We start from the raw sequence: 22,803 nt of genomic DNA on the forward strand, positions 1-22,803 counted from the left end.
CAGATAATAGTCTGAAAGAGGCAGGTCCGGTAAGTAGGGGGACGGTGGACCAATTGGAAACCCAGGGTGTTCAATTTGGCAGCCACAATGTTGGATGTGTGCGCAGGTGCATTGTCCTGCAAAAAAAGGAATCCCTTTGGTCAACTTTCTACGGCGTTTCATCCTAATTGCCTTCCTTCAGCTGGTCCAGGAGGTTAGCATAATACTGTTCGGTGATACTAGAGCCATGAGGTAGGTAGTCCACCAACAGAATACCGTCTTTTTCCCAGAAAATGGACGCCATAACTTTTTTGGCCGATTTCTGGGTTCGGAACTTCTTCGGCCGGGGGGACCCACTGTGGCGCCATTCCTTTGACTGGTCCTTGATTTCAGGATCATAGATGTGGAGCCGGGTTTCATCCTCAGTCACTATTCTAGCCAATTTGCTTAGTGACTGAGGATAAAACCTTTGCAGCTTCAAAATGGGCCAAAACAGCTTTGCTTCAACTCGTTCCTTCTTCTGATCACTGTTCAAACATTTCAACACCCACTTTGCTGAAAGCTTGCGCATGTCTAGGATAGTGGTGATAACAAACTCAACACGCTCCCGTTAGATGTCAAGTATCTGCAGTATATTTTAAGCGGATATTCTTTGGTCCTCAATATTCAGCTCATGAACAGCATCGCAGGTTGTAAGGTCAGTTGAGGTTGGGGGGCGCCAACTGCGGGGCTCATCTTTAATGGTGAAATGCCAAATCTTGAAACGAGATATTCAGGTTCTGACAGTGCTGTAGGAAGGACACTTCTCCCCCAGTGTTTGTGACATCTCAGTGTGAATGTCCTTTGCTGACTTTCCCTGGAGAAACGAAAACTTCATCAAAACCCCGTAACTCCAACGACGTGAAACTTGCTTGTGCCTCTGCCATCACAGCTTCTCACTAAAAGAAAAAACAGTTTTAAGAATCGCAAAGACATGATTTATGCATAGTTACATACTAAGATATTTGGCTGTCATATGCCCCCACACTCATTTTTCTATTTCATCTGAAAGGGGGCAAAGCCAGGAACTTCTCAGCACCCCTTCGTGTTGGAGGGGGAAGCCTGAGATTGCTGAGTTGGTAAAAGACTGGTTAATAACTTTGTAAGAGCACCAGCTGAGGAATTGGCAAGGCCAGATTTTTTTCTCATAAGCCTGATCTGTAGCAGTGCAAAACAAAATTGGCACCGGCACAGCTTGTAAGGACCAGAAGCTCCCTTCTTACTCTTTGCTCTATAAGTTATGCCACAGCTCCAGTCCTCTTTTTTACATCTGACAGGTTGCACAGACTGTGTGCGCACATTTAGTGTACAGAGTGTTATACGGAGTGCTATAACCTAGCACACAGCACTATAAACATTGCCATTTGTAACCACCATTTTATGAAATACGTCTGCACCCATGATCTGGGCATTTTATCAGTCCCAGTTGTGACTACAACTGTAACTACTGTGACTACTGTAACACAGGGACAAAGAGGCCACCTGTGTTACCAGGCTGTTTGATGGGTGATTTGTGGGACTGCAGTATCTCAGATATTGCTACTAAGGAGAAACCAGCAGCAGTTTGTTGCAGGGAAGCACTAGATTTCTGTGATGGTTGTTTAATATTTCTGACCTCAAGTTGGATTTACTGGGAGTCTGCAAGAGTATGGTGGGGCAGATTTACAATTCTAGTTCCCATGCTTTTCTGAGAGCCAAAGGCTATTGAGTACACCTAGTGCTAAGCAGCAGTGGCTGTGTATGTGTGAGCTAATTTCATTGGGCTTTGCCTTAAGGCAGATGCACTGCTTTCAAAGTCGGTCTATACAATTTGTTTTTGCTAGCCAGGAAGTTTCAGAAACTTGAAAGCTGTTGACAACAACCCTGTGAGGAAAGATTGTTTTGCTTTCCTGTTTCTGTTTTGTTTAATAAATACGAGCAGGAGCCCTAAATGGATACGATAGCTTGGAATTCCTCATTTCCAGCCTACCAAATCAATCTAAACCTTAACACTTGGGCAGTTACATTGCCCACTGCCCACTGTTTGATTGCCCAGGATGTAAATTATTCTATATTATGTATACTTCTTCATCAATCCGATATTGAAACATTGACCATAAATCTAAGAAGGTTAAAACACTACATAAAATGTCAAAAGCTTTTACATAAATTAAAATGGTAAACATAGTTCTATGTGTCTTCATTCTACAGACAGTGAAAACTGCCAGATGTGTCCTGAAAATGAATGGCCAAATAATGCTAAAAATATTTGTGTTTCAAAAACTGTTGAGTATTTGTCATATGAGAAGGATGTTCTTGTTATATTTTTTTCTGTGTTTTCAATTTTATTTGCTGCCACATCTTATCTTACCCTTGGAATATTTTTCTGGTTTTGGAGCACTCCCTTGGTGAAAGCCAATAACCGGAACCTCAGCTTCATTCTGCTCTGCTCTCTCACTCTGAGTTTCCTTTCTGTGTTCCTGTTCCTTGGCCGTCCTGTGGATATCACTTGTATGCTGCAACAAATCTCATTTGGAATTGTCTTCACTATCTCTGTGTCCTCTATCCTAGCCAGAACCATCATGGTCTCCATTGCTTTCAAAGCCACCAGACCTGGAAGCTCCTGTAGGAAATGGGTGGGAGTCAAACTTCCCAATACAGTTATGTTGTTCTGCCCATCCATTCAGGTTATAAATGGGATTCTTTGGTTGTCCATCTCTCCACCATTTCAGGAGTATGACATGCACTCCTATCCTGGGGAGATCATCATACAATGCAATGATGGCTCAACATTGGCCTTTTATATCACATTGGGGTATATGGGGTTTCTGGCAGCTGTGAGTTTTGTTCTGGCTTTCATGGTGAGGACATTACCAGACAGTTTTAATGAAGCCAAATACATCACCTTCAGCATGCTGGTGTTCTGCAGTGTGTGGATTGCCATGATCCCGGCCTATCTGAGCACCAGAGGGAAATACATGGTGGCTGTGGAGATATTCGCCATACTGACCTCCAGTGCTGGGGTTTTATTCTGTATATTTTTTCCCAAACTGTACATTTTGCTATTTAAAGCTGAGCTAAACACACAAAAAAACATTTTGGGGAAATAATGTTGTAAATATTGCATATATAAGTAGTGTAGCCTACATATGTCCTGCTAGAAAATAGTTTGCTTTGGAAAGATTGTAAGACACTGACCTCAAGAAAGTTTAAGTAAAAACGTCTCAAAAAACTTGGAACTTGCATTCTATGGATTCCACTCACTTTTATTTGTCCACACGTGTTCTTCCCATGCAGGGTTTGTTTCCTATCAGAATAAACACAGTGCTTTTCCCTTGTAGGGGTACACAACATGACTCGTCATATTATATATCCAGCTCCCTGGGTGGAGTTGTCCAGGTTGGGCTTTAAAGGCTCTGTGCCAATTCAGGTATTATCTTTCTCCTTTTCCCGTGTCATTGTTTGTATTTGTCATGTGCAGCCCCTGTTTCATGTGGAGCACTATGTTGATGATTTAAAAAAAAGTTTATTAATATTAATTATAATAGAGTATTTGTTCTCCAAACTGGTTCCAAATGGTTGTGAGGGTGCTAGGATCCCTACTCCGCAGTAGGGATGATCAAATGATATTTGGAAAGGGATTATATTTTTGGTGAATTGTAAGCCGTGTACCGGGGGCTTTCTAGGATACAGCGAAGTCACAAACAGGGAAAAGCAGCCCACTGACACCAATTTATATAAAACAGGAAGTACTTTACTGCATACTATCACAATAAACAAAATTCCAAACAATAACCCAAAGAAAACACATTAAATACATTCACCCCAGAGGTCAGCACAGCGTCCTTTTTCAAGATTGGTTATTATGACCTGCCACATACATAGATCCTAACTCACTAACTATTGCAGGCATAATCTCAGTCTCTGGTACTTCAGGCGCCAATCCTATAATGCGGTGCGTGCACGATTTTAGTGACCCGGGTCTTGTTCTGGATCCATCAATGTCTTTAAACTGAAAAAAACAGCAACAAGTCTCTTCAGCAAACATGAGGTCCTGCAGGACAGACAGCTCTCCGTTCCTCAGCTTCTCTCAGCCTCTCTGGACAACAATCCTCTTTCCTCTGGACAAGATCTACCTTGGATGGTTGTCAGCTTCACTCAGCCACAGCTTCTGAGTCTCTAGGAACACGCTGACCCTTGGATGCGAATGGATTCTCTTTTACACACACAGTCCTTGCAAGATGTCTGCTCTCCTCCTTCCTGTTTCCTCTCCAGAACAACCACACTTCCTCTCAACATGAAAACTGGCAACCTATTCAGCTGTGTTAAGAAACAGCGACATCTTGTGGTTGAAATGCAAAACATCAGTAGTCTTATATTTAATTACAGCCATTAAACAGTGAATGCTATCTTCTCAATCTCACAGAATTACAAAGCCCCTGAAGAGAGTAATGCTACAAAAATTGTTGTGTTTGGGGGTCAGGGAGGATTGTGGGAATATGTTCTTCCACAAACTGAAATCTAAGTAAAGGGGAGTTTCTAAATCTGGGATAATTACATCGGAATTTATTACATTAGCATCTCAGTACTTTGATCACCAGGTTTTTGTCCCAAATCAATTGGCAATGTTCCTTTAGTCTAGGTCTACACTGACGGTTTTAAAAACACATGTAAACATTCCTGCTGCATTTAATTGTGATTTTATGCACTTTTATTAGTGTTTTAAAGTTCGCCTTTAAAACACTGGAAAACATCTATGCCGTGTTTTTGCCACGATTTTACTGCATTTACATTTCAAGGACTTATAAACACTGGAAAGTGCCAAAAAACGCCCCAATTGAAATCAATGGATGCATTTTCCTGTATTTTCCACGTTTTTCTGCTTTAATACTGCGTTTTAATTTTTTTAAATTGCAAGGAGCGTTATAGATAACGCTCAAAACCATGCCTCAATGAAACACCCTGGTGTAGATTAGCCCATTGGAATGCATGGGAATTTCAAAGATGGGCTTTTAAAGCCTCAGGTTAAACGCTGGGGAAAACGTTCGTGTAGACTAAGCCTTATATATAAAACTTTAGTCAGAAATTCTGCTTAGAAGAATTTATTGTGTTGTGTAGAAAATAACATTGCTACTAAATATTCCAATAAAATATCTTCAAATCTCTAGAGCTGTACATGTTGGTTTTTGTATTGATTACACATAGACACATTTTGCCTCTTTCTTGGTTTTAAATCCAAACTCCCCAGACCAGGGGCCCGCATGGGCATTGATCATACACAATATTTAGGATCATTCCTAATAATATAGTTCTCACTTCCACTCATCTCTGCTCCAGATATTTTCTCAGAAGAAAACCCTGATGGAAGATTCTGCCACTATGCCTAAGAAGTATTTTGGAAAAGGTTAACAATCCACAATACCAGAGCAGGGATGATAAGATCATTTGTGGTATAGGTTGACAATTGTAAATCCGTCCATCAATATTACGGTTCTTTCAGATTCCTGGCATGAATTTTGGATCGCATTTTCAATATAGGGACTGCAGTACACTGGCCACTGATGGTTTGTTGGTAACATTAACACTGAGATGTCACAAACACTGGGGGAGAAGTGTCCTTCCTACAGCACTGTCAAAAACCTGGATATCTAATTTCAAGACTGGCATTTCACCATTGAAGATGAAATGAGTTGAAGCATCTAAAGCCGTTTGGCCCATTTTGAAGCTGCAGAGAACTTTTTGGCTAGGTTAGTGACTGTGGATGAAACCTGGCTCTTCATCTATGATCCTGAAACCAAGGAACAGTCAAAGGAATGGCACCACAGCGGGTTCCTCGCGGCCAAAGAAGTTCCAGAAATCAGCCAAAAAAGTCATGGCATCTTTTTTTCTGGAACAAAGAGGGTATTCTGTTGGTGGACTACCTACCTCAGGGCTCTAGTATTACTGGACAGTATTATGCTAATCTCCTGGACCAGCTGAAGAAGGCAATTAAGATGAAATGCTGTGAAAAGTTGACCAAAGGGATCCTTTTTTTTTTTTGCAGGACAATGCACCTGCGCACTTGTCTAATGTTGTGGTTGCCAAATTGAATACCCTGGGTTTCCAATTAGTCCACCATCCCCCCTACATACCGGACCTGGCCCCTTTGGACTATTATCTGTTCCCGAATTTGAAGAAACACCTGAAGGGGCAATGTTTTGAGGACATTTCTGACGTCAAAGATGCTGCTGAGAGCTGGTTTGTGGCCCAACCAAAGAACTTTTATTTGAATGGTCTAGAAAAGCTGCAACTACACTGTACCAAGTGTATCAATCTCAGGGGGGAATATGTTTAATAATTGTGTTATTTCATAACTCTGGCTCTCTTCTTTCTGGGCACTTTCTGAGCACCCCTCATCCAGTTATTAGAATACAATATTTATGAATTAATTTGTTCAATGAGTAAAAGGACAATAGCCATGACTTACACATAATAACACCTAATGAAACCCTGTCATCACATTATTCATTTTATAAAACAGTTTCCATGATATCTGTGCATTTATTTATTTTATTTACCTGAAAAAATGTCCTTGTGTGTGAAGATTTAAAGCCCTCAGACTTCTGGGTGCGGCCATCTCGAATGTTATGGTAGTCAATGCTGTCAGTCATGTGACACTGTCTTTCACTTCCTCCCCCAGATTATGCATAGAAGGTCCTGGGGAGAGGCAAGCGTTAGATGTGTAATCAGGGTTTATTTTCTAGTCTACCTGGCCTGTCAAGGTCACTAGGGGGTGGTGTCGGTGAGCTGGGTGCATGTTGTACTCCTAACACATAGAAATGTAATAAGAATTACAACTACCTACTAAGGGCAGAGCTCCAGTATAAAACATGGCTGCCAAGCAGGATTTACTTCCTGTCATGTGATTATTACATCACTTAACCTGGCTGGTTTAGTTTCTCTTTCTGTCAGGAGCTGTCTGCACTGCACAGGTGAGGCCCTACAGAAATGCTGAGATGGGACAGAAGTGAGAAGGAGATTGTGGTAGCATCAAGGACCTCTCATCATTAATCTAAAAATGCTTCAATACTTCTTCAGACACCAATCTGACACAAGGCTGATGGATCCAAATATAAGAAATTGTCACTGATGGAAGATAAAAAGTTTTGACTTTTTCCTACTCCATCCATAAAAAAAAAAGATTGGCTCTGTATAGTATTGCAGCACAGAGTTCTTGTTACCTCTCTCTCTCTCTCTCTCTCGCTGGCTCACTCTCGGTCTGTTTGATGCTGGATGTCCTCTAGGCTGAAATGAGGTAGGTTCTATTTGACTTGCTGCAGCTTCTAATGCACAACAGAAGCTCACAATGTGCAGTGAAATCTAGTGAAATAGTTATTTCAGTCGCTACAACTGTACAAGACTGATGGTGAAGCCAGAGTTCAGCTTTGTAGAAGAAGAATATTCTGTTTATTGCATGAAATGTTTCTGCAGCCTCCTTTACGAAATAGAAGCTGAATTTCCTGCTCACCATGTGCTGTCTGAGACAGATTTAGAGAAAAGAATATGTGAAATGTTGTTGTGCATACAGCACACAAAGCCGGTGACAACACTGCTCACTTCTAGTTTTAGTTTGGATTACAAACACTTGAGCTGAGCAGCTCTCCAGAGATAAAAAATCATTCTCCATGATTGCAGTGGTGGAATCGCTCTGTTCAGAAGAAAACAACAACAAACAGGACAAGATTTTATTGGGTGAAAGTTTCTGCAGGATTCCTCCGGGAAACAGAAATACCGATCACCGTCTGCTTATCAGGAAGATATGTTATCAGGGAAATTAGATTCCTCTTCTTTCTTTTATCTCCTCTTTCACTCATCAAGTTTAGTTTAGAAATGAATTAAACATATAGTGTTCCATGGCCAATGATGGAGTGCTGGAGTGACACACATTATACACAAAACAATTAGGATTTGATTTTTTGTCTGATATAAAAAGTCTCCATGTGTGTTTACCAAAACTTTACTCCTCACACCACAATTGTATAAAAACATTTTGCCTTGACCGCCCCTATGAGCCCAATGGAGGAGCTAATATGAACTTTTTCAGGATTTACTATGAGGAAAGTTACTGCTTGGGATTAGTGTAAGGTCAAAATGGACCAGAATATCGATCATTCAGCTCAGATAATGTAGATGTTTTGTATTGTATTAGTATTGTAAGCTATCATTATCATCATTGCTTTCTGCTGTCGCTGAGGCTCATTGTAGTGGATTATGTAGAAGTGCAGCATTTCTTACAGCACTGAGCAGCATTGCTGCTGGTGGTCTGCACATTATATAGCTGTTTGGTTCTTTAGGTAATCCAAAAACAGTAAACGGTAAAGACCAAAAACAAACCAGAACCAAACTAATAAACTAATTCTAACACTATATGAACATGAAGACAACTAGGAAACCACACAAGACTGCAGTAGTTCAGTCAATACCCAACAAGCAATACAAAAACATATTTGTATAACAATACAATGGTACAAGGTTGCAGATCTTTAAGGCCAACTTCATCACAAAAAAAACATTAAATGTTATTTTTTTTTATTAACCAGTATATATATGGCACCAACATCCTATGCAGAGCTTCACAATTTTCATAGTCATGTCATCATCTGTCTCTCAATGGGGCTCACAATCTAATGTCCCACCATAGTCATACATCATTACCACAATTAATTGTCAGTTTGGGGGAGCCAATTAACCTAAGTGCATGTTTTTAGAATGTGGGAGAACAAAGTAGTACCCAGAGGAAACCCACGCAAACACAGGAGAACATGCAAACCCCATCCACATAGTGCCCTGGCTGGGATTTAAACATGGGGGCAAGTGCTGCAAGGGCCAGAGTGCTAACCACTAAGCAACCCATTAAGAAATACCCACAAAGGCAACAGGTCTACACTGTGGTTTCAAAGGCATGAGGACCAAGACTTTTTGGTGGAGGAAATAAAGGGACCCCAGTGCTCTCTAGACTACCTCCATTTAGTGATGGATGTTGCTGCGATTGATTTCCAGGTTGTAGCTCCCAAACACACCTCAGACAGACTCAGAGAAGCAGACAGGAGATGGTAACATGTGAAGGAGGTTAGAAATCACGATTTAAGCCTATTGCCTAGACCATTTGGAAACTGGGTGCTGGAACTAGGAAGGCTGTGTTATTTAAATAGTTTAGGCCCTCAGGCACAACACACTAACAACAAGAAAAATAGTAAATTAAAATATTTAATATTAAATGAACATAAACCATTCCTGCTCCATAAAATAACAGGCTGAACCAGACATGAATCCCCAGACCAATTCACATCAACAACAAACCACTCTTTAAATCTGTGTTTTGTCAAAAGCAATAATATGTAATAGCAAATGGTATAGGGCTAGGAAATTTTTTGTCCCAACCAGATACAGTTGAGTAAGTGGCCTAAATTAACACTGCTAGCACTTTCAACCTTTCAGATAGCTGATTCTTCTACTCACACCGTCCTGTCATGCGGACATTTATTTCTTCCCTTCTTTTGCTACAGGACTATTTAAAGCTGCCTGATTAAGATGGAGCTCACTAGCTACCCTCCTATTTCCCTGCCACTCAGGCTTGATTCCTGAAAAGGATCTGGTTACAGCCAGGGACCCCATGCCATCTTTTTCTACTTTTTAAGAGAAACTTTGCTCTAAAGTGACAACTGTTCTATGCTTCTTATATTCCAAGCAAACCTTTCTTTAAGCATGGATCCCCTAAAGGTGAGTTATTGCCCTCCTTTCCTTTCTGTTCATACCTGGCTTCATACCTCCATACAACATTTGGTGGAGCTTTAAGTTGAGGGACAGGGTCTCTCTTGAACAACCTGTCCCCTTAAGGTCACTCACCCTCAAATCAAATGAGGACCATATGGTATCCCAGGGGCCAATCCGCAGGATAGCAGCAAGAAGCCATGTTCATGCACCAGAAGAGGGCCTACTATGGCTGGCTGTACCTGTGGAAAGTACCCCACTGCAGACACCAGAAAAGAAGGGGACCTAGAAACCCCCCATCTGATTTGTCCTATGCAAAAAGCCATGTACCAACAAGCCCCCACACCCTATTCCGAGCACATTTCCCAACACACCGTGCCCCAAAAATCTGCCTGAAAAAAACAAAATTCATAATCCAACCAACATAACCCCTTCAACTGATCCTACAAATCCAGCAACAAGGCCAATGTCAGAGGAGGAAAAGAATCCTTCGCAACCCCTCCAATATCCCTTGAATGCTTGCCTAATTACGAAGACTTTAGTTACATCCCTAATGTGGTGGCTGCAGTCTGTCATGAGCACAGTTGTGTTACTCCAGACAAAGTGGGAAATGAGACAATAAGGGTAAATGAGGACAAGTTTCTCCATTAGCCTCTAGTACTGCATGACTGAAAAAAGCTTGAGCAATCATCAGGGTTTACCTATTTTTAGTAAATTGGAGGGGGGGGGGGGGGCACGGGTCCTATGAGGAGCAGTGTATACATACAAGCTATCCCCATATGACCTCTCCAATCAATGGAGAGGTCATATGCGGACACTACTCCCGGCAGCCCTAGCGGAGCTTCGATACGTGTTCTGCACCCATTTGGTGCAGTGTACTCATACCACCTCTTCCTTGATTGACTGAAGAAAAGTACACCTTAATGAAGGCTCACCTTTTCTCTGCCAATCTGCACTAGAAGTGAATAAGGGAAACCTGTCCTCATTTGCCCAATGTTGTCAGGACTGTCCAGAGTGCAGGCATAGGAATTCTCCTTTCATGGTGGGATGACCTGTAAAGAAAAGTAGTTTACACCAATCACTTACATAATAAAAATAAAACAACTTTCAAAAAAAGCCTTCATTGTTTTCAAGCGTTAAAATGTCTATACATGCATGGAACTTGCTATATTAACATCAATGGAGGCGTTTATTGACATTTTTAAGCGTTTGTATATGTGAAAAAATGCTTCTATTGAAATCAATGGATGAGGTTTTCGGGGTTTTAACAGGTTTTTAGGCATTTTCAAACATTTTTATTTTTTCAAAACACAGCAAGGGGCGTTCCCTTAAACACACAAAAATGTGCCTCAAACAAATGCCATGGAGTAGACTAGCCCAACAAATCCATGGGAATTTCAAACAAGGTCTGTTAATTGCTCAGGGTAAAAGCTGGGGAAACTTTCTTTGTTGACTAAACGAAAGAGGGATTATTTGGAAGACCAGCCTTGGTGACTGGCATGCAGTGAAGGAGTAAGCATAGCCACCCAGGGATAAGAAATTAGTTATCTGCAGAATTACCAGGTGAAAATAGTAAGAGAAACACCTATACAAAAAAAACAAAAAAAAAAAACCTAATGCAGCCACCTCATGTAATGACTAGTCACCTGCAATGTATGTCAATTTTGTTTTTTGGTTTAGATTCACTTCACTTTAAATCTGACCTGTCAGGCCCCCTGGCATTATGTGTAACAGAAAATAAAACTTACCAGACTGGTTTGATATTTTTCCCTCTGAGCACAGAACACAATCATAACAACATATGTGAGATCCTTCCCTTAAAGCTTTTCTGAATCCTGGAAGACATTCTGCAGAACATGCCATGTTACTAACCCAGGACTTTAAAAAATGCAAAAACTTTTTATCAGGTATAATTTTTCGAATAATGGGCTACTATCTCAATTCTTCCCATTTTATGGAATGTCCAATGACCAGAAATATCCTTTATCACTACCACCAACACCAACACAACCAGAAAAAATGAGAAAAGGCCCATCTAAGGCTAAACAAAAAATGCATTCCCCACACTGCACAGTGCAAGTGGGGTTCCAATCCCCTCCCCCCTTTGGTTAAAGTTGGTAAAATGTATTCTTCTACCATTCTGCCTATATACTGTATATTGGCAGTATCTGTGCATAGTGATAACTACATTTTTGTAAAGATCCAAACCCTTTCATTAACATTTTTATTTAAGTTAATTCTAGACCCAAATTGAAACTTACTGCTGGCAAGGTTGGCGTGTTTCTTTCTGATGTACTCTGTACTATATATAGCCTATATAAGACACTTATCTCACTTTGTTCCCTAGCTATCTTTAACTCCCCTCTCTAATTCTTAGCCAAATTTACCATAAATAATGAGTAGTATTGCTGTTCAGATTCAGGCTAAATAAAATTCAACATTTTTTAGTTTTAAAAAATGCCCCTTTCATCACTAGCCAATAAGATTTTTTTCTTTTTTTGGTGTACCCAAAATTAATACTAAAAGCAAAATATAATATATTATTATAAATAGCATATTTAGTATTTACTTGGACACAATTAAAATATATATAGTCTATTTTAATTTATTTAATGTAATTGAATTAATATGATATAACATGTAGCCCTCTATATTAAAATAAAAATAAAAGTGAAATCATGGGGCAAAAGGTTTAGGCAAAACAGATGATTTTTATTCCCATATAAGAGAGTCATTATATGTTTTTGCCTCAAATAGGAAATAATTGCAAGTGTATCAGTGGTTCAAATTGTAACTCTTAACTAAGTGAAATCACAAAACTTAGCTTATATACTCAAGTAAAAATCAAGATTTAACATCAATGGTAAAAAACAATCCAATTTTATATTGATTAAGCTAAAAAAAATGCTTTTCAGCACCAGGAATTTTTTTTTTAAAGCCAACACTAGCAATAGTAGTCAGACAAAGTGATTTTGTGTCCCAAAATTAAATCAAAAGCTTTGCTGGAACTATGATTTATTTGTCAGGCAGAAGATAGTTCTGACTAACAAGTGCTGCTGGCGCTGGCTGCTTATATCGACGCTCAGAATAACAATCTGAGTTCTGATCTGGTATCACAATACCTGTCATTCACTGTTGTCATCATTTGTCTCCAAGATTGGCCAGGCTCCTGTCAATATGTATTACCAATTGCAAAAGATGTTACCCAAGGACAGCTATCTCGAGTATCCTCTTGGCAGAGCAAATATTAGCAATGTTGATGAAGCTCAAGTCATCCTTGCTTACAGTAATTTAGCCAATCACACAAGAGGACAGCCAAGGACAGGTATGGGTGTGTCATTGGACATTGTTGGACCCTGGACAGGTGAATATTAGTTTATAAAACAGACTAATAATTCTTTTCTATATTGTTGTTTTATTGTTTCTTCTCTTGTATATTAAAATTGTATCACTTGCTACAGCTATTAAATGAACAAATACATTAATATAAACAGGTTCATCCACCTGGTTGCGTTTCCACACTACGGTTTGTGAATTGATGTAAAGCTTATGACCCTCTGCTGCCCTTTGGGTAAAATGTCCAACATCTGCATCGAGTCTTAGTCAAATCATTAATAAGTACTTTGTTTATTATTTTGAAGTGGTTGACATGTTCACAATTTTCAATAAAATAAGGCTCTGGTTCATGCAACTCCAATGAATATTCAATTGTTTTTTATAGTGCTTTAACTACACATTAAAGATAGAAATAAAATAAAATTTTGATGTGTGATCATTAAATGCATACACTATTATGTATTAGATACCATATCTGGGCTATAATTTTCTTTACATAAAATGTCCTCCAGTTCAAGTAAAGAGGAAATATTGAATACTTCCCCTAAATCAGAGTTCTATTGGTATATATAGCAAAAGTTGGAGGACCCAGCGGTGTGACCAGCCTACAGACCTAATTTTGAATGGAATGTGAAAAATTTAGACATTTTGTCAGGTTCTTATTGCTGTCTATATCTCCACTGAGGTGACTGATCACCAATATCTATCCTGGTCACCTCAGTCATCAGGAGAGTGGCTGATATACAGTGGAGATACAAAAGGTATATCAGGTGACACAGAAAATAACATGTAAAGAGACATTTAATCCTTTCCTAATCTTAGCTCAAAGTATCTAAATCTAAAACCAAAACTAAAGTTTAGGCTTCATGTATACTTTATCATCTAGACAACATCTAGGACAAGAAAAAAAAGTTTTGCCTGATTCCTTTTTTCCTCATCAATATATAATGTATATATGAAATATAATATGGAACCACACTGACTGCTCCACAATTATAAGTCTGAGAGCTGTAGCTGTGACATTGCAGTCTCTGAATGAACAGCCATCTTAGTGCACAATCCTAGTTCACAGCTGCAATGTAAATATATGAAACAATGATATATGAAACAGTCCAGTTGTTAAAGCAAAAATAGTTACCTACGATGAAATAGTTGATTTTATGACCTCCTAATTTACCTCATGTTTGTAGTTGATATGATTTTCACCATAGTTCCACCAAAGAAATAAATGCATTAAGTGCAGAGGTCCACCAATCAAAATTGATAAAATTGGAGGCCCAACCAGGAGGAAAGATTAACCACCTGGGCGTTACACTGAGGTCTAGATTTCTGTACCAAAAGCGTTACACTGTTTTTCATGAATTTTTTTTTTAAATTGTAGACCTCTAACTTACAGAAATATGTCCGAACACGGCTCTAGTAGATATCATGAATATAAAAAATGTTTGAAACACACAATCATGTAAAAAAAAAAATACTTTTAATAAAATTAAAATACACAAAAATCAGCTCAAACAAGAATACATAAATAAATGAAAAATACTGAAAATGGGATAATTTGGTATACTGTATAGTAATATATTTTTCTAAAACACCCCCCTAGTGTCCAACCGTCCAACGTCACATACCTATAGACAAAACCACATAAATATATTTTGTATTATTTTGTATTGGACTGGATACAGAACTTTGTATTGAATCCAATACAAAATATTTGAATTTCCCGCTATGACTCCCATCGACGGGAGCATGCACGCACATCATAAGGAATCGCCGAGGGACCCGTACGCGAACGCTGGGTGTTCTAATTCTTTCCAAGCTTCTGTACTGTAACACTTTTTGCATGGAACATTATTTTAAATTGTAGGCTATAATTCACCGAATTACTCAATAATTACTTATAATTCATCGAATTACCGCATAACTCACCAAAATATGTCCAAAATTTTATAAATATAATAATAATTTTTTTTTTTAAAACATAAAAAAAACATTTAAAAAAAATCCTAAAAAAAAAAAATAGTGTATAATGTAATGTACAGTAGCCTATATAATATATTTACAATACAATTATATATATATATTATATAAGGATTTCTTTGTATTGGACTCAATACAGTATTGAGTATTTTTGTATTGAGTTCAATGGAAAGGAACTCAATACAAAATTTTGAATTTCCCGCCCCGCCTCCCGCCCGCACAGACGCATGCAGCGACGTCACCGGGAAACCCCGGTGATCGTCACTGCACTCGCCGGCTGAAGAAAGAAGATAGAAGACGTGTCCGGAGGAGCTGCGGGGAGAAGGTAAGTATTTTTTTTTTTCGATCGACGGTGGATTATCACAGCGGGGACCAGGTAAGTAAGGGGAAATTAGGTAGGGAGAAAAGTTCGGGTTTATCAATTTTTGCAAAATCGATAGACCCAAACCAAGGTCGGGCTTAACGGTCGGGTGGTTAATGTTTTGTTAAGTAAAAAATATTTATGATTTAATATAAAAGACCACATTTTATTATATTAGTATTCACACATGATTATGACACTGGCAGAAGAACTCAGCAAAGTATTCAATAATAAAATATCAGATTGTTATTCAGAGTTATAGAATGTATTGTTAAAATATATATAAATGTAATCATCACATTTAAGTTATTATAGTGATATCTTAGCTAAAAAAGATAACCTGTTCCTGAATCACATTTTTTAGGCAAAATCTTTGTTAGCTGAAACATGATTTCCCATAGGTTTCTACAAAAAATTACTTAATTCGTTCTGGATGCTGGCAACAATTTAAAGATAAGCTTTATAAAAATAGTAAAAGCACAATATAAAAGATCATAAACTCACCAAAGGCTGGTAGTGTTGGTGTTGGAATTCGGGTTGACCCCAAAATGACTGTTGGAATTCGGATAGACCCGACTCGAAAAACTTCACAAAATCGTGTGTAATAATATGTGTAAAAAAAAAAAAAAAAAAAAAGGTTTTAATGTTTAAGTAATTTATTGAATGTGTGTAATTTGTGTAACTAACTTTTTTGATTCCCACGGCTGCATTCATTCATGAGCCCAGCTATAATGCAATATGGACCATAAATCATGTGTGCGCTGAATTAAGTCATCTACAAGCAGTAAGGAGAGTTTTTTTATATATAAGTTCCTGTCATCTCCTATGTCACTGTCACAATGTAATTGTCCACTGCCAATATGTACCCCTGAACTCATCCCCAAGGGTGATGGGGTGGATGTCTTAACGCCCCCTATTAAAGGGAGTTTCCAGATTCCAAATACTCTCCCTAACTGCAGACCCTCGCAACACAGGGATCCGGTTGTAGCGATGAGACTCTCAGGTGGGGCAGGTGGGGGTCTGCTTTTTGCCAAAAGGCAAGGCTTTAGGTGTTAGGAAAATCCTAAAAATTCTTAGAAACTATTGCAAACGCCTGCAAACAGCAAGTGCCTTTTTCCTGAGCCCACTATTGGACACCAATCTATGGACAATATATGCTTGTGGAAAATGCCGAACTGCTTTGTGCAAGGATTATGCAAACCTGACTGCTACAGGAAAATTATAATAACGATGTGGGGTTAACTATAAACACCTAACTGTATGTTTATTTTGTAAGAATAATTTTTATTGTGTGTTCTGCAAAAACTAAGATAAAATACCCTAAAAAATCCTTTATTCGTTCTCTTCTACTCTAAGATATTTTGCAGTATATAGAGGTTGGCTATGTTACATTAACAATCTGATACAAGGAAGTGTTAAGACCGCAGTAAGGGGCAGAGGGAGTAGTTTCAGAATACCCTTGATAAACACAGTTTTAATCTTGCCTGTTTTGGTAACAATTAAAAAGTGTGTTCTAGATCAGACAAGACAAGACTCTACTATTGTGACTAAACATTGTGCAGCCACTGTAGATCCTTCCTGAAAGGGACATACCAGTGCCTCATCTTGTTAACGGTTACCTCTCCATCCCCCACTGTATTGATCCTTAGTCACAGTCAACACTTATTTTTAAACAATCAAACTGACTACCCCTTTGCCTGCCACCTACCCTAACCTGCTCAGATACTGACGATGGCCTGTTCTCTTGTCCAGTTGTTGTCACCGCGTTGCCTATTAAGCACTTGACCACACCTCTCTAACTGTCTCCTCACTAAAGCCTACCCCTGGTGAGCCATCCTTTGGTGGAGTGGCAACAAAAAGCCCAGTAATCACCAGAATTACTGGCCCATCACCCCTTCTGGGGTACTGCGGTGAAGACCAGGTGCTGCCAAAAATGGGGAACCCAACATAGGGTCACACTGCATTAGTTTCTAGAAATAATAAAAAATGAACATGAGAACAAAAATTAAACAAGGCCAAATTTTCTTCGACTGCTAATCAAGGAAATTAAGGACTTGGAATAAATAGAAGCAACCCTGGAGAAACTTGCTACAGAAAAGCTGCCATAGCTGAGGCAGAGTTCCTGGAAGCAGTAGAATACTCAGTAAGTGAAAAACAAACCAGTGTGCTTGGCACAACACTCGACCAACAAGATCCTGTACAGCGCACTTCCAAGTATGTCCGCCAACACTCCAAACCGATGCCAAGCGATGCTGATCTACCTCTAGAAACCAAAGATGTCATTTGTGAGACAGAAAAAACATACCAAGCAAAAGAAGGAGTCAACCTAAGATCTCAAGTCTGCAAACAAGAGGACATGGAGCTATATAGCAAAGCTCAAGCTAACCTCTTTGCACATCAAAGAACTCAGCACCCGGTCCGGCTTGCAGAATCACCTTTTACTTCAAGACAGTATGACATGGGCTGGCCTAAAACAGAGACTCCAAACAGGTTCGACTGTGCACCACACTCTCACCATGGCATCACACCTCCAACCAATCCTGGCTGTAACCAAGCCACAATAGACCATGCCAGGTTCTTTACTCAGCGTGAGCTAGTTGCTAAAGAACCCATTCCTAAAGACAGTGTGTTAATGAAGCTTGATCCAGTCCTTGGTGGAAATGGCCTGCTAAGAGTGGGAGGACGCCTAAAAGAAGCCACATTAGAGTTTAGTGAGAAGCATCCTCTAATAATCCCTGGTCATCACCATGTAGCTACTTTGCTTGTAGAGCACAACCATGATCACATAAAACATCAAGACCGACCATTTACGAAAGGAGCTTAACGAGCGGCTGGGCTGTGGATTGTTGGAACAAGGAGATGTGTTAACAGGTGTATCTTTAAATGTGTCATTTGCCACAAGCTTCGTGGGATTTTAGAAATGCAAAAAATGGCCAATCTCCCATATGACAGGGTTAGCATAGATCCTCCATTCACCAATGTTGGTCTTGATGTGTTTGGTCCCTGGCCCGTCATTACACGGCAAACTAGAAGAGCTCATGCTAGTTCCAAGCGCCTGGCAGTCATTTTCACTTGTATGTCTATCCAAGCTGTCCACATTGAGGTCATTAAATCCATGGATACCTCTAGCTTCATAAATGCTCTCAGGCGCTTTATTGCTATCCGAGGTCCTGTGGGACAAATACGCTCCAATAGGGGAACAAACTTTGTTAAAGCTGCTAATGAGTTACAAATTCCTTCTAACGTAGACAAGTAGCAGTGTGAGAAGGTACCTAAGTGAGCCAATATGCACTTGGACCTTTAATTCCCCTCATTCTTCCCACATGGAAGGTGCCTGGGAAAGGATAATCGGCATATCCTGTAGAATCCTGAAGTCCATCATTCTACAAATAGGTAGTGCAGGACTCTCTCATGAGTGCCTTACAACGTTTATGGCTGAAGTCTCAGCCATCAATAATGCAAGACCTTCGATCAAAGTTTCTAATGATCCCGGTGATCCAATATTGCTTACACCTGCCACTCTACTTACTCAAAAGACTGGAATAGTAAACTCTCCATCAGGAGACATACAAATGTCAGTGGAGACAAGTGCAAAGCCTTGCTAACACTTTCTGGGATAGGTGGAGAAAACACTACATCCCTACGCTACAAACTAGGAGCAAATGGCAAACAGTTAAACCCAACCTGTAACCTGACAATGTTGTTCTTGTTAAAGACTCTCAGGCTCAAAGACATGCCCTTTAGGCCTCATTACTAAAGTGTTCCCAAGTGAAGATGGACATGTCTGCAAAGTTCAGGTTAAAATTTCCAAACAGAAGGAGACCAAGCTAATTACCAGACCCACATGTGAACTGGTTCTACTGTTATCAAGCAAGGATTCTAATAGTGGCATCACTTGACACCAGGTGGGGAGTGTACTGTCCTCTGGACATAAGTTATTTGTAGTGCATTGGTTAATGTTGTAAGTTATTAGTAATTAGTACTAGTATTATTAGTATTAGTACTATTAGTAATCTATTGTAGTTCTGTGATGTAACTTCCTGCTTGAGCAGAGACATAAAGTGAGGATTTTATACAGTAACTGACACACTGCTGCCTAAGAATATGTTGAGAAAACATCTGTACAAATTGCATTTATTAAAATAATGCACCTGTTTGATTTACTTACAAATTCAACTTAAGAACAAACCTACAGTCCCCATCTTATATGAAACCCGGGGACTACCTGTACTAAGAAGATTCTTTTACCAGAGAAAGTTAGGGGTCGGTGAATTTCACAGATTCATTCATTATTATAATTTACCTGAGCAATACACTATAGGAGATCAGTTTCCTTAAATGACAAATTCACTTAAGATGAATTTCTACTTTAAAGTGCAATAATAAACCAGCTGCATATGAATATTTGAGTTGTTCAATATAGATTTTAATTTTTAGACTCGTGTTACAATGATTACATCAGTCCTCCTCTGCAGATGAGCCTCTGAATATGTCAGTCTAAAAATCATGTATATAAAGAGCTGCTGATGTGCAAAGCAGCCGGTGCTAACACCATGAGAGAAGATATGATATACTACATGAAATGGTCTCCTGTACACTCTGCCTCTTACCTATTGACTCTACTTCTTGTAAATTATTATGGAACCCTAGTCGGCCTGAGCTCAGACTCTGCTTGCAGACTTGAGGCTAGGAAGTGCTTGTTTGAATATGAATATTACAAAGAAGGAGACTTCATTATTGGAGGATTGATTTCTGCTCATAATTTAATCCGAAAAAGCAGTAATGATATTATTGATGGCTTGCATTGTGTATGTGACTAGTAAGTCTTTATTATTTTAGATTTGTCTGCGTCATGGTATAATGATTATATAATTTCTACACAGTCATCTTTAGATGTACATTAAACTCTCATTGAACTCTACAATAAACAAACCATTCACCGTATGTCTGGTCTGCTAGGTCAGAAAAAATTCCAGTTTTCAGTTTTTAAGGATTGCAGATAACCTGGGATGATAAAAACTAATTGCTGGTGTGATCACAGTTGTTGTTCCAAACATACTTATAATGTAAATGACAGGACGATGTAATTCTGATAAACTACTTATAGGGGTCTTTTTTTCAAAGCAGTGAACATGACATTCACTGTAGAATTAAGCATTGAAAATAGATGAACTTGGAAAATTGTCCACCAGAAAAAATGCTGCTTTATAAAGAGTACATTGAGGATTTTTACCTTATAACTCTGTTTGACTTTTTGTTAAAGAATTTATCATACGCAAGAGCAAGAGAAAATGTCATGCCATCTCCAGGAAACTTTCTCCTAGGATGGGTTTTCCCGATAGTGGTCTTGCTCATGTAATGTGTAAAAAAAATGCATGTACTGGTAGACTATTTATCAGACTGAATCTTGTCATTTTAGTGCAATGTCTCTTTTGTTAGAAAAAAATAATTCTTCGGCTCCAAACTGTACAATGCCTTCCATGCATATAGAACTAAAAGGTCCTGGACCTGTCATTGCTGAAGCAAGGACTGTGCAGGTTAGGTAAGTATGTGCCATAATTGGCAAGCACGCTTCACATACTCGCTGGGTATGGCAGAAGCTTACCACCCACTAACAAGTCTAGGTCCATATTAGCAGCATTGTGAAGCAGAAGTGATTGGCTCCTTGTGCTGCTTCCCCTATTTCCCAATCGAATTTTAGCTAAAAGGGGTTTGCAAGAAGATAAAACCAAACCCAGGTAAAGGTGTCTTTTCTAACTGTCTGAAGTCAACCTAATAATATTATTTTTTACTGGACTTAAATAAACAACTGAATATTGTATTGTTTATTTCCTTTTTGTGTATTACCTCTTACATTGTTGGCCATTGGAAAGAATGTCATCCTTACAGATAGCCAAAGAGTTTACTGGTATCACTTAAACTGACCTGAGAGACACAAATTGATCATTGCTCATGTATATCTCCAGAGTTATGTTGAGTTAGATGTCAATGGATTTAGTAGAGTATACAGTTCTTACATACAAAGTTAAAACTTGCATTTTTTTTAATATTAATATCTTACTTAATGGAATAAGTGTCCTCTGTATTTATACTTTGGTGTTTTGCCATCCATATGTGATAATTGGTACCGGATTTTAATTGTTCCACCACCGGTCTTTTAGATGTTAATCGTCTAAAATCTTTCTTTAAAGAAAAATGTTAAATCCTCTTTTAATGTGTGAGTATGAAAGTAGAGTGTGTGAGTTAATGTAGAGTATGAAAAAAAAAGTACTATCCTTTTGTCGTGTTTCCTAAATGTTTGGGTAATTACCTGGTTTCTGATGACTTTGTACAGGTGTAAGAAAGGTTGGCTCTTACATATTTTTATACTCATATCCCAAACTGTCCTTTTTTTTTTTTTTTTGGTTTTAGATATAGTGAGAAAACTAGTGGGAAAACCATAAACTCTTGGCATATTTTACTGTAAAATTCTTTTACTTCCCATTTGATAAAAGGGCTTTTAAGTGAAAAGATTAGTTCTTTTAAGTTAAGTTGAGGAACTGTTGACTGTTATCATTTTGCAATTTTTCCTCACTTCCCGTCTGGTAATCAGTTGTTGCTTTAGAACAGCGGTTACCAACCAAAGGTCCTTTAGAAAAGTTTGGTGGTCCGCGGCCCTGGCTGGTGTGCCCCCAAGCGGGATCAAGGAAAGAACCCCGCTGGGTGGGTGCACAGGCCAGGGCCATGGACCATGTCCCCCCGTACGTATCGCAGGCTCAGACCTGCAATGGAAAAGTGGGCGGGTTCTGGCATTATGATGTCACTATGGGGGAAGTTTCTTTCCATTTCAGTGTCACACGGCTTCCCACGCATGCACGGTCCGGAGCTGGAAAAATTAGTGGTCCATGGGTCTGAAAAAGCTGGCAACCCCTTCCTTAGATGAGAAAGTAAAAGAAAATCTATATCATAGCCCCATAGAACAGTGAAACTTAAGAGGGGTCCTAATTTTTCCTAATCCTATAAAAAAAAATATATAGATAAACTTAAAATTCAATGTGAAATTTTACTTTTCATATTGTTTTTTTTAATGGTGTTGTATTTGTTACTGTTGAAGACTTTTGTATTCTTCATTTTGCATTTTTATGTTTTCAAGCAGTTCTATGTATCAATATATTAATGTTGGTTTACCAGTTCCTCTTATGATGAGACGGGTGCCACTTCCTATTGGTGCTGTGAAGTTTAGGGTTGGCACCTTTTAAAAAAAAAATAACCTTCCCCATGATCTCTTTTCCGTTTTTAACTTTGGTAACATTTCTCATCTTCACCTATCCTTATATTCAATGTTGGCATACTTGTTGGCTCCGAACAGATTTTGTGTTTCCTTTTGATGTCTTTAATAT

At 38.9% G+C, this 22,803-nt stretch overlaps 1 protein-coding gene and 1 long non-coding RNA gene across 2 annotated transcripts in view; one reads left to right on the forward strand and one right to left on the reverse strand.

Annotated features, from left to right (window-relative positions):
- LOC140327553 (vomeronasal type-2 receptor 26-like) overlaps window positions 1–3,107 on the forward strand; it is a 52,607-nt gene extending 49,500 nt beyond the window's left edge. Inside the window, exon 6 of the mRNA XM_072406942.1 lies at window positions 2,209–3,107. Within this exon, the coding sequence (XP_072263043.1) occupies window positions 2,209–3,107 (899 nt within the window). The remainder of the gene's footprint in view (window positions 1–2,208) is intronic.
- Window positions 3,108–3,729: 622 nt separating this feature from the next.
- LOC140327848 (uncharacterized) lies at window positions 3,730–6,636 on the reverse strand. The gene is made up of 2 exons (XR_011920151.1): window positions 6,555–6,636; window positions 3,730–4,317 (listed from the first exon to the last, which is right to left on the reverse strand). It is a non-coding gene; the product is annotated as an uncharacterized lncRNA (long non-coding RNA).
- Window positions 6,637–22,803: the final 16,167 nt, after the last annotated feature.

The sequence above is a fragment of the Pyxicephalus adspersus genome, chromosome 3 (genome assembly GCF_032062135.1).
Source record: "Pyxicephalus adspersus chromosome 3, UCB_Pads_2.0, whole genome shotgun sequence".
NCBI lineage: Eukaryota > Metazoa > Chordata > Amphibia > Anura > Pyxicephalidae > Pyxicephalus > Pyxicephalus adspersus.